The sequence below is a fragment of the Corvus kubaryi genome, unplaced genomic scaffold (genome assembly GCF_017639235.1).
Source record: "Corvus kubaryi isolate FWS band 111438036 unplaced genomic scaffold, C.kubaryi_AGA036_p1.0 68, whole genome shotgun sequence".
Classification (NCBI taxonomy): Eukaryota; Metazoa; Chordata; class Aves; order Passeriformes; family Corvidae; genus Corvus; species Corvus kubaryi.
The window spans coordinates 21580618-21593830 of record NW_024582056.1 but is presented as its reverse complement, the minus strand read 5'-3'; the positions used below and the strand labels follow the sequence as shown (position 1 = coordinate 21593830).

The window sequence follows — 13213 nt, the reverse complement described above, 5'->3', positions numbered from 1 at the left end:
TACAGAGTGGCATTGTGCAAAGGTACAACCTCTGGTCTCTGGAGCTCTGCAGCAGCAACAGCCTGCTGTGGGAGAGACCGCATGAATGAGCTCCAGTTTGTCCTGGAGGAGGCTCAGCTGGAATAAGCAGTGACTGGGCTGTTTCTGTCCAGTGGTATTGCACAACCTGGACATACCCTGATTCCTGCACAGTATGTCATTTTCTCCAGCCTTTGAGTCACTTCACTGAAAATCCTCTGCAATTTTTCCAGCTGTTTAAGAAGTCACTTTTAAAATTATGGTTTCCAGAACTGGACAGACTATTTGTGTTTTAACCAGCACTGTACACAGGACTGAAATTGTTTTTCTCCTGATATTCCTTATTCCTTGTATTTACATAGCCAAGAATATAAGAAATCCTTTTGTCAGAGTTTCAGTGGTAGCTCATTTGTAGGATGGGGTTTGCTAGACCTCCAATCCACTAAAGGCTTCTGGACACTTGTTGCTCTTCAGGATTGTGAAATTGAATAATTGCCAGTGCTCTTGGTTTCTAAGGAATAAGTGTACATTTTGTTTTGGGCTGATACGCTTTGTGATCCATTCTGGCCTACATTACTAATATGTGCCTTTCACCATTTAACTCTGCCATGTTTCTGTTAGCTGCAGGTTCTTTCAGATAGTACAGCACTGATGAAAACCTTGAGGAGTACTGATCTCAAAAACGCTGCTAGAGGAACTCCTGTCTAATTTGACACTGTTAATCTTCAGCTGACAGCTGCAATCTGAGAGCTGGCAGCTAGTCCTTAGTACAGCAAAGATTAAATGCTCTGATACAGTTCTCAGCCAGCTCCTTAAGTTGGAGTGTCATGTTCTACTAATTCAACACCCACAAATGTCTGTGTTTGTTGCATTGGCATAGTAGTGTTTGAGGCAACTTTGAAAAATAAACCTTGTTTGACAAGACCTCAGTTTGCCTAATGTGATGATGATTAGCGTTAATTATTATTGCAGCTATTTTAGTGTGCTTGAAGATAAATCCATAGCAGCTCTCCAGTTGCTTTTCCTGAGTAGACAGCAGACTAAATGAGCTATAATTGACTCAGGTCAATTTTACCTTTTTTGATGGTCAACAAAACTGCAATCCACTGGTTATCCTGGCTTGTGCTGATGTTAAGTAGTGGACTACAGCTCTCCCTAGCTGCCCCTTTGAAGATTCTGTGACTAACTGATTTGGGACAGCTGATCTTCAAATATTTGCTTTTAGCAGATGTTTATTTAATATTCTCTTCAGTTATCAAAAGAACTAGAAAATATTTCATCATTTTCATGACATCATGAGCCCACTCTGTTCCAAATACAATCCAGGGTGGTTTGTGTAATGTTCTATGTGGTCCTAGAAACAGTTTTTGCCATGCAGGTCTAAAAATAGACTTTAACAACAAATAACTGTTGTTACAGCTTTTCCGTATCTATTTCTTCAGTGAAACAGAACTGAGGTATTTAAAACTGTGCTGTTTTTGTGAATAGCAGATTATAACATTTTGGCCATTGAATAATTATGAAAATTATACTGGCTGGTACTGTACCTGTCTTTGTGTTCATAAATTTGAAAAAAATAGTTCAAGAAAAAGCTTCCTTTCCACACTTTTATATTCTTTATAAAACAAACCCAGTGTGAAGACTAACCAACATAACTGAGCTTTCCCTTTGTACTTGGTCTTCCAGGATCTCTGATCACCGAAATTCTGTAAACTTCTGGTTGGGTTCTCTTTGTCTTCTTAAGTTTGACTGGTGCATTCGTGTTGTCATCCTTGTCTCCAGGCTGACCATTTGACCAGACGTGGCAAACCACTTCCACAGCAAGAATCACTGGAGATTGAGTTAGCTGAAGAAAAACCCGCTAAACGCTCTATGATCACAGTTGAGGAGCTGACAGAGATAGAACGTTTGGAGGATCTGGACACTTGTATGGTAAGACACATTCCACAGCCCATGGGGTTGAGTACACAGGTGACTGGAGGAAAGATGCTTTCCAGAATATCACTTAGCAAATTCATGGTATCAGGAAACTCAGGTTAGGAATTAGCTTCTAGAAGAAATAAATATTAGCTTGGAAGATTTTGTCTGAATTGCATCTTGCTGTTCGGTAGAGGAAAAGCTTTTCCCTTCACTTCTTTCCTCATACCTGTTCAAGGACCTTTCCCTTGCATACGCTGCTGCAATCAAGCTAACACAGTAAACACCTCTTCCACTGGGCACAGTTTCACAGAGGTTCAGTTGAGGTGATAAATTGGACTGTGCTTTCCTTTGACAACATGCTGCTTTCTGCCTTTGTCTTCCTTCTACTTGACATGGATTCCTTTCACCCGTGACAGAAAATTTTTCTGACTGGAAGTTATGTTATTGACCATGATCAGAAGTTGTTTTATATGTGACTTTTATTATAAAGATGGCTCTGTGCTATATCATCATCCTTACAAGATGTGAACCCAGACTGCAAATAAATGGGTTGTTAACTGTTCTCAATCTCAAATTCCCCTCCTCCCAGTTCAGTCTCTTGGGGAACTTTACTGTGGACAGGAACTTCAGGAAATTCTCTACTACAAATTAATCAGTCTAATAGGTGGTCACTCCTGCAGGGGATGAGCTTTCTCCTCTACCTTCCTACCTGATTCCTTGGCCATGCGCTTTCACCAGAAGCTAAAACGGCAGAAAAACGGATTGCAGCTTTTTGTAGAAGGTTTGTTGATTCAGCTCCCTGAGTAAACGTACTGCAGAGTCAGACAGCACAGGAGGAGCAGCAGGGCTGCTCCTTTCTGCAGCAAATATCTGTTGGTCTCATTTATCTATAAAACAAAAGCACACCTTTGTGGAAATATCAGCTTAAACTGGGTTCTCTCTCCCTTCCAAATCTCCTGTTTCACTGAGAGTTGGTTTGATACAATATTTGTCTGAGCATCACAAATACCTGTGAGGCTTGTGGTGTTCATCTAGTTCATCACTGGTACTGTCACGTTCCAAAAGCTTTCTATGGCCAACATTCAGTAATCATTTTGAGCCCTGGCTCCTATGGGAGAGACATCCCAGTAAAATATGTGGCATCTGAACACTGTACCTGTAAGTTAATTTTTGCATGCTGGCTTCATATATGGAAAACTAAGCTGAGGGCTCATTTTGACACCTCACCCCCTGCCTTTAAATTTATTCTTGCAGCCTGTTAAGGATAGTAATACTGGAAATGTAAAAAATAGCTCCTGTCTTTATCTCATATCACCATGGTTATATGAAAACATCATATCACTCTGCTGTTATCTTTCACTTTGGCCATATTAAAATAATGGAAATGTGATGATGCTTACACTCTCTAAAAATGCATTAGATGCTAACTGTACTTATCTCCAAAAGTGTTTATATCTGTCTTCATTCTCTTCACCTTCATTATGCACAGACATTCAAATACCTTTGTGACCCAGATTCTCCTCAATATCTAATTTCTGAAGAGAATGAGCATCAAATAAACATGAGACAGTAATCTTAGTCAGTGCTAAATGATCCATTTATTAAAAACTGTAATCCATATTTGGGAACTGTTTTTTGCATCCTGACTGCAAATGACGTTGGTTGCTGCTGTAAAAATGTGGAGATAAATAGATGAATTCATAGAATAGTTTGCGTTGGAAGGGACATTAAAGATCCTGTTGGTTCTATGGGCAGGAACATCTTCCATTAGACTGAGTTGCTCAGAGCACAGTCCAATCAGGCTTTGGACACTTCCAGGGATGGGGCATCCACAACTTCTCTGGGCAGCCTGTTCCAGTACTTCATCACACTCACAGTAAAGAATTTCCTCCTAATATTCTTATCAAAATCCACCACCTTTCAGTTGAAGCCATTTCTCCTTTTTTCCATTACTACATGCCCTTGTAAAAAGTCCTGCCTTTTTGTAGGCCCCCTTTAGGTACTGTTGTAAGGTCTCCCTGGAGCCTTCTCTTCTCCAGGCTGAACAACCCCAGCTCTCTCAGCCTGTCTTCATAGGAGAGGTGCTCCAGCCCTCTGGTCATCTTCATGGCCTTCATGGACTCACTCCAGCAGGTCCATATGCTTATATTGGGGGCCCCAGAGCTGGACACAGCACTCCAGGTGGGTTCTCAAAAGATAGGAGCAGAGGGGCAGAATCCCCATCCCTATCCTGCTGGCCACGCTACTTTTGATACAGTCCAGGATACAGTTGGCTTTCTGGGCTGTGACTGCACTTTGTCAGGTCTTGTTGATCTTCTCATCCACAAACACCCTCAAGTCCTCCCCAGGGCTGGTCTCAATCCAGTCTCTGCCCAGCCTTTGTTTGTGCTTAGGATTGCCCCAACCCATACGCAGGACTTAGCAGTTGGCCTTGTTGAACTTTAACACTGACACAGTGACATAGCCCCAAAAGGCTGAGCAATTACGGGATTATTACTGAGCTAGTGTTCTCACTGAGCTTCCTGCAACTAAAAGCACCTTTAGAATGTGGGGAGTTAGTAACTTCAAAGACAGCACTTTCCAAATGATTTATTATAGCTATGGGAAAATCCTACAGATGTCAGATATTCTCTTGATAAACGTAACCTGATTTGTGGCAGCTTGTAAGTGTCACACAGGTACTTATGTGGAAATGAGGAACCTCTGAAAGGGGCATCAGTGAACGCTTTGTGAGCTGGTCAGTGCAGATATGTTGCTGGGAGATTTAACTAGAAAGAGAAGCATATGGTTTTATGAACTGTAATTAGGAGCCTAATTTCTTTTGAATTTTTTTAATCTTAAATGAGAAATAGCTGTTTAGATATTACTTCCAAAGTGGCATTGGTCCAGGACACTGCCTTGTTTGGTCATTGGAAATCCTTAAGCATTATGAAGTGTGATGACAAAGCAGATCTTAGCCTTTTGATTAGATGATGCATCTGGCTGTGTGTTCTGCAAACCTCAGACCTGAAACCTTGAATTGCAGCTTGGTATTAAGCTTGTTTGGGAGCCTAATCTATAGCCAAAAGAATTTGGAATGTAGGATGAGGCTGAGTGTGTTGCTGGGATGCCAGAGAATACTCACAGCCCAGCCTTGCTCCAGCTGGCTGTCAAGATGTTTTGGGAAGAAAAGATTTTGGTTATGAAGGAGAGGCACTGAGCTTCGACCACCATTTGGGGGAAGCTGTTTCCCATTTGCAAAACAGGATTTGTTTTGCAAACCCCCATTATCTTCATCAATTCTTTGTTCTTGTTTTCTTCAGCAAGCCTATTTATGATCAGTATTCTGGCTGGGGTAAACAATACAGCAGCATGTTGTTATTTACCAGCTTCCCTTGAAGCTGTATTTGAACAATGTGGGGGAAAACTGGATTTGGATTCACATTTGACTATGATTGCAGGTAGATCGTGTATCACTGAAGCTATATGAATGACTGTGAGTGAGGTGGATGTGTTAGTAATAAAATGTTTATGAGCTATTTCTTTTTATACATGGATTGAAAGCCAAATACAGAAAAGTTTGGAACACTTGGACTGGCAGCATAGGTTTCTGAAGCCTCTATTGCTGGTGATAGAGTGAACAAACAGGCACTGTTTCAGAGCCTGCCCACCTATTCTGAAGCAGGGTGCAGAGTGGCTGTGGCTGGAGGATTTCCCTAACAGAGTAGAAATTTATATATGAATCAACAACACAGACAAGGCAGAATGAAATATCACAAATGGGCTCACAAAATGCATCACTGAAAAATAGACTCTTAAATGTTATTTCTAGTATTTTCTGTTGCATGAATTAGGATTTCCTAAATACCAAACTGTGCAGTTAACACTGACTAGCTTCAGATTAGGGTAAGTTTCTCATCCAGCCTTTAACAGTGGCCTGAGAGCCCATAGTGTGAAAGACTTGTCATACCAGAGTTTGCCAGTCTGTTAAATGAGTTGTGAAGAACATAGGGAGCAATTGGGTGGTCCAGCGTAGGATGTGATTGCTGGAACATTACGCATCCGTGAGTTTCTGATCTCCCTGAGCTGCACTGCAGTAAATTGATGCTTCCCTAATCTACAGCTGTCTTAGTTGTCTACATTTAATTAGAGCTGCATTGATGGTAATAAGTCATTAGATAAAAGTTGCGTGCAAGTAAGATGGAAAGAAAAATCTCTATGCAGAAGATGACTTGCTCTTCTCCGATGAAAGGAAAAACCATGGCCTGCTTTTCAGAGCTTAGACTCAATCATGAATTAACTTCATAAAATAGTATGGTTTGTCTAAATTTTTCTCTGCATATATGATGAGTGTGACACATATTCAAGTCATGCATGCATTTTAAAACTAACTTTAAATAATGCACCCTTTTTTACTGAGTCTGAATATCGTGTGTCTTGATATGTGTAATCATGCAGGGAGATACTAACTGATTTTAATTTGCATAATGCTTCTAGTTGTACTTTATTCTTTCATGTGCATTAATACTTTGCAGAAATAAGAGAGACTAAATAATGCTCAATTCCCCACTAAAAGACAGTGGAGCATCTTTGTTAGTTTAACAGTTATTTTCTAAAGTTTTTTTTTAGCTGTTTGAATGTTATTTTGGCTTCTAGAATACTAAATAGAGCTCAATAGAGTTGAGCCACTATTTAAAGATGTTTTGAGAGAAATAGCTTTTCTTTTACTAAAAATTCATGTACCCATCATTTTTAAAATATCTGTTTCAGCAATATAACTTTATTACTATAGGTAGTAATGAGCATACAGCCAGGATAAGTATTGTTTTTAGAGCAAAGCAGAGGTTATTTCTATTATGAAGAGGTATGGCAGGAAGTTGTTCGAAACATGTAAAGGAATTGTAGGTTGTAATCCAGAAGTTTGCCTATAACTCTTCTTTAAAGCATTTCAGTGTAAGATTGAAACACTTGGATGGTAAATTGTGTTTGAAAAAATGCTAGTGGCTGATAGGAAAGTGATGAATATTGAGTCTTAGCCATTTCTCATTTATTTCTAATTTGAATCACAGAAATTGTTCTGTGACTTTAATGGAGGAAGATTTTAAAAAAACAAACCTCATGAGCAATATATTAAAGTTCTTTATTGAACAATAGATTTCACCTGTAGAGTAGAGATGAAAATTTGCAGAAATAGCAGAACACTTGTAGATTGGTGGTGTATGTTTTTCCTGGCTAGCCATTGTCAGAGATTTAGCAGATGAATCCTGTATTCAGGTGAAGACTTACGACCTTGTGTGTTCTGAAGGACAAGGAGTGTATGGACCTCAGTGTTTTCAGGGAAAAGTAAGAAATGGCACTCACCAAAAATAAAATTATTAAAAAACCCAAACGAACTAAAAAACCACCTCAAATTCATAAAGCACCACCTGAGTGCTTTTCTCCCCTGACCCACCCCCAACCCCTGCCCTCCCTCCTATCAACAACAAGCTTGAATTAAAACAACAGAAACCTTGAGTCGCTTTTACTGGCAGAAGGAGGAGATCACGGTACGGACTCAGGAACATGTGCAGTAATGCTGTAGGAAGAAAAACCAAAGCAGAGATTCTCTGGTATGCCCTGATTTACTACCACATGTGATTCTTGCTGCTCTCTATTTACCTGCAACAGAATTGTCTCAGGCCTAGAGAGTCAGCTTTTTGGATGAAAGACTGAACACCTACTGCAATAAAACCCCATTTCCTGTCGGACTCCATATGTTCTCCTGCACTATAAATAAAGCTCCAGCTCTCTGACTGACTTAATCCAGCAAAAATCTTTTTTTTGCTGGAATGAGCATTTCCACTTTCCCCCATACACAGTTCGCACTTTCCTGCCCACACCGTCATGCCTGTGCTGGTGTTCACAGAGCCTCACAACAAACTGGGTGTGGGAATTGATTCAACTGGCAATTAAGCTTTTAACAGAGGATTTCTTTCCCAGGTTAGTTTACAGACCAACTAGTCCCCTGGCTGAGTCCACAAAACAAATCCTGAGTAGCAGAAACAAGCAGACAGGGATGAGGGCAAAGGCAGCAGCCTGGATGAATGCTGGATTAAATTGATTGTGACACTTGAGTTTCTCTCTTGTATGTATTAGCAGAAATGGGCCTTTGATGTGCAGTAAATACAGCACTCTGTGGGAAGCTAGAAACTGGCATTATGGTATGTGAGAGTGTTCTTGGCTTCTGAAAAGGCTCAGAGGCATGCGAGCAAATCTGCTTCAGTGGGAGTCCAGTCATATTTCTGACTCATCCCAAACTAGGACAGTTTATGGAAATATCGCCAGGAGGAGCAAAGCACAGTGCCAGGGTCCTCCTTAAGCCTTTCCCTACACATGCAGTGCTGTGGCTGAGAAAGTGCCATACAAAGGGAGCCAGTGTGATCATTTTGCAGAATATCTTGTTTATCTGCAATTTAGGCGTTATCTTCATTAGCATTATGACTACATTAATTTTAATAGTGAATATTTATTACCTATCTTTTCCTGGGTTCCTCTATATATAGTTTTGCAGCATCCTCACTGCCCTTATCCATGTTTATTCAATTATTATTGTTACATGTATAGACTACAGAGTACAGGCTTATGAGGGGATACATGTTCCCAGCTGAAACACTCTAAAAGAAACCGGGCTTTCAATGTCTTTTCTTGGTCTCTAAATGGAAGGAGGTGATGGATACTTTATACATAGTTTGTTTTTCTTAAACCAGCTGAGATTTCTTAGAGTTCAAAGCTATTTCTCATAATCTAGGGTACATTATTGGCACAATATGAAGAATCTGATAAACTGCATAACAGCACTGCATGCTTGTTTAAGAAAAAAAAAGTTACTATAAAATTGGGGATTGCTTTCTGCTTAGGTTATAGGAAGAATTGTGGAATGCATCTGCTGGGTATTCTGTTTGGGTGGTGTCACCTGTGCCAGGCACTTGTCTTCCCGTAATATTGGTGCCTTAGCAGACCCAGATTTGTGTTGGGGGTGGAGAGGAGGGTGTGTAGTTGTTGTGATTTAATCTGGCAGGCAGCTGAGCACCACTCTCACTCCCCCGCAGTGGGATGTGTGACGGAATGAGAAAAAAAGTAAAACTCATGGTTTGAGAAAAAAAACATTTAATAGAGCAGAAAAGAAAGGGGGATATAGTAATAATGATGAAAGAATATACAAAACAAGTGATGCATGATGCATTTGTTCAGCACCTGCTGACTGATGCCCAGCCAGTCCCCAAGGAGCAGCCACCACCCCCTGGCCAACCACTCCTGTCACAGGCTGTCACAGCCTGGTGATGGACACCTAACCACCACTTGGTGGAGAGGTGACTGTCGCTACCTGCATTTGCTTGCCCATTCAGCCAGCAGGTGAATCACCCAAGGGATCACCCAAGAGCTCATTTACCTGCTTCAGGTTATGAGGGCAAAGCCCTTTTGCACAGGTTGGGTCAGGGGACACTCATGTGATCCCTTTTGCCAGCAGAGCCAGGGACTCAGTTGATGTTCAGCACAAACAGATACAGGATCATCTTCCCACATCCTCTGCTTATAAGAACTTTCTTGTTATTTCCCATGGTAGATCAGCAGGAGCTCCTTTGGAGGAGTTCTTGCCAAAATCTCTGCTCTGGAGCCTTTCGCAGAGGCAAAACAGCAAGCAGCGTGAGAATAACCTCTGGTAGTGCTATTTCTGTAGCACACATCTCTCTGCAGCCATGATGTGTCTCAATTCAGTTAGTATCTGGCAAGTTGACCTTCTCAAATGGTTGAGGAGTTTTCTGTATACTTTGTATGGTCCTTTCTGCTGCTTTTTGATTCTTCTGGCATCTCAGATGAACAACTTGGCATGAGGTACTTTATCTGTGTTGTCTGGGGAAATCATGTTTACTCTGAAATCTGGAGAGCCTACTTAAAATAGCACATGCATGAGTCTGTCTCACTAAGAGTGCTTCATGGTTCTCACTTTACCCAGAAGAGCATGAGGCGTGCCATGTTTTGCTCTGCAAAACTGATACTTCATATTGCAGGGATAAAGAACAGTTCCTCACAGGAAGAGGAGAGAGAAAGTCTGTGTTAGGGCAGGCAGTAACACAGTACCATTAGATTTGGCTGTATTTCATCAAGGAAAAGTAGGTTAGGATGAGCTGGGTTGCCAGAATAGGAACTTCAAAATAAATAAATAAATAAAATCAAGCATACATGCTGCCAAAAGGCTAGAAGACAGCTTCCAAGTTATCAAGTCTCATCACTGCTGTTGTTGACAACTGTATCACACAGCCTTATTCACAAATCTATCTCAAAACATCTTTCTGTTAGACTAGAGGAGAACTTAGAGGTAAACATATTTTCTTTGGATGTTATTTAGGTCAGCTAAAGCCTCATTACAAAATGGTGGATGTACCTCTGCAGTGAGATCGTATCTCATGTTAGATCAAGTTACTGTGAATTTTTGAGGTCAGTAGTGGCAGGATTGGAATACTAATCCAAAACCAAAAGCACTTAAACAGGTGAAAGGATCTTCAAGTATGCAGGCATTAAAGAAAACTAAAAGAAAAGAACAAGAGAGAAAAACAAAGCAATGGAAAAGTCAGGCTAGTTTCAATCAAAGCTGATCAGAACCTCATTTTGTCTTGTACGGTTTAGCTATGAGTCATTTCCAATGCCATGGTATTTAGATACTCCTGGGAAGTTTGTGTACCTACAATCAGCACTTAATACCATGCGTGTGGGTGAGCAGTCCTGCTTTGCAGGGTAGGCATCTTCCAATCCTTTCAAGTGTTTCTGTGCCTCCTAGGCTCATGTGCTGCCCCATGATTGTCTGACCAAGCAGCATTATTTAAATCATGTGTCACACTTTAGTTTCATCACTGCATAGATCAGCTTTTGATTTTTGCCATCCTCTCTTGGGTAAATAATGATTGACATTTTCTATCAGTTTGTTTTAGAGAAGAAACTCAAATACTCTACCCAAGTATTTCTGTTTCTCATACAGGATTTTAGAATATTTTCTCATTGCCTGTCACGATATTTCCTGTTTTCAGTAGGAAGATACCTTGATATAGTATAGGCAGGACTTATAATTCAGACATTTGAGAGGGTTTTTTTAATGCTTTAGTTCATAAAGGATATTTCGAAGTGTCCGAGGGGTATAAAGATTTCTTGTGCATGCTGGAGAGATGTCTGAAGCAATATTTTCTATGAGAAAATAACAACAGCTCAAGTGTGCCTGGGTTTTCAAGAGTAAAACTTCCCATTAAAATTCTGAGTATAGAGTCCACTTGCTCTTCCAGGGTAAACTGTATCTGACTTCAGTGTGGTAAGTCTCCCTGTAGCATTTCCCCTATCAAATGGGACCACAAGCAATGCATCATCTGCCCACAAAGGGTCTGACATCGATGACAAGATGACTGGTTGTTTTTGTCTGGATGACTGCTTATCCTTTTGGTGGCTGTTCACTTCGGGTTGTTGGAAGGAAGGAGAGATGCAGAAGTTGTGTTGGTTCTCAGTCCTGGGAAGCTGTAGGGCAGGCAGGTACAACAGTTCTTATTCATAAAAGTATCAAATGGTTTGGGTTGGAAGAGATGTTTAAAGATCACCTCATTCCAAGTTCCTGCCGTGGGCAGGGACACTCTTTGCTAGATCAAGTTGCCCTAAGCCCCATTTGTCCTGGCTTGACCACCCATTCAGGAGTATATTGCCTCCGAGTTGCTTTAGTGATGTTCTTGCCCAGGGCACCCGATACGTGTGATAGCTGTTAAAGAATTGCCTAAGGACATCTTGAACAGCTGTCCACCCCTCTGTGTTTGCTGAGTTTAAAGGCCTTTTATTCTTGCTGGATGGAAGATTAGGTCATGAACAAAGTAATTTTTGAGTCAGCATTTGCCAGCCAAAGGTAATAAACAGCAACAGGCAAGCAGGTTGTGGTGACTTAAAGATAGTTTGTGCTAGCTGACCTGCAGCAGCTCTCTATTCTGCTCTTAGTTTTTAACTAAAATAACTATAAAAGCAAAAGTAATGTAGTTGGAACCATCCTCTTGGATCATCTTGAAGCCCAGGTGCTGTAGAAGATGTTAACCTCTTCATGAGCAAATAGAAAACAGAACTGATGCTATGGAGAATTGCTTTTTCTTTTGAGGTGGTAGTTGCAGGCATGAATTCCTTGCAGGATACTAATTCAGAACATGGAATTAAACATCGGGTTTAATAGTTTTAGGAAGCCCTCAGTTTAATTCCCGTGTCTGTTTTTTCACTCTTCATAATGAAAGCTTTGACTGTTTATATGCAGGAATGTTTATATGCAGGAATTTTACATTACTTGAAAGATGCAAGTGCAGAATTATTAATTAAAAGAAAATACTGAAGTGCTTGATGAAATATCACAGAGTACATGAGCCACATCTCAGCAAGCAGAAAAGCAAAGGTTTCTTGGCTAGTAAAATATAACAAGCTCAAGGGCAAATCTACTGAGCTTATCTTACTGCAGTGCTACTCCTTTTCTTTCAGAAAATGTTTCTGTACAAAGTAATTCTAAAGGTCAGGGTGGTTTAGATGAGACTAATTGAATTAATTCTGAACCACAGCTCCTTCTCTAGAAATTCAGCTCTTGAGGGAGGGAAGGAAATAAACAAACATGCTCCTGAAACTCACATATGGATTATTTGTATGCCATATTTATTTACACTATTTACTCTATCTCTCTCTATCTATCATATTTCCATATAGAGTACAGAACTCTGAAATATAAAGGTAAGGACTAGATCTCTGTTGATGTAAAAATGCATAGTCCCTACATTCAGGACTGTGAGGGGCTTTGCTCTCCTGTCTACTGGAAAATACTCCATTAGCTGTCATGGATTTTAGCATTGCATTTAACTTTCCAAGGACAATGGCACTCGAGGGGGAGATTCTAAGGACAGTGGCTCAGGTTACTATCACTGCTAGTGGGAAGTGCATCACTGGTTTTCTGAAGCCATGAGGAGGGTTTCACCCTGGAAATCACATCATAAAATCTTCTGTAGCTGAAGTAAGCAATAGCAGCTGTCTAGTTTCTAAGGTTTTCTACGCAGGTGGTGAGGTACCCGCATGTCCAAAGATTTCATGTGCAAAATCCAGAACCGATCAATTTGCTGCTCTGCTTTATAAAGTATACCTGAAGATTTATTTTTTTTTAATGTGTGACACTCTGTCAAAGGTAGTTAGGAGACTAGAAGAAGCGTGGGAAACGCTGATTGACTGAACTGGTGTCATGGCAGCTTTACAGGTTGGGATTTCTTAC

General features: G+C 40.6%; 1 protein-coding gene across 7 annotated transcripts in view; it reads left to right on the top strand.

Annotated features, from left to right (window-relative positions):
• Positions 1 to 13213, top strand: part of CARMIL1 (capping protein regulator and myosin 1 linker 1) — a 193529-nt gene that overhangs the window by 149903 nt on the left and 30413 nt on the right. For all 7 annotated transcript variants that reach the window (XM_042048962.1, XM_042048958.1, XM_042048956.1 and 4 more), the window contains one exon: positions 1801 to 1950. In XM_042048962.1, the coding sequence (XP_041904896.1) occupies positions 1801 to 1950 (150 nt within the window). The remainder of the gene's footprint in view (positions 1 to 1800; positions 1951 to 13213) is intronic.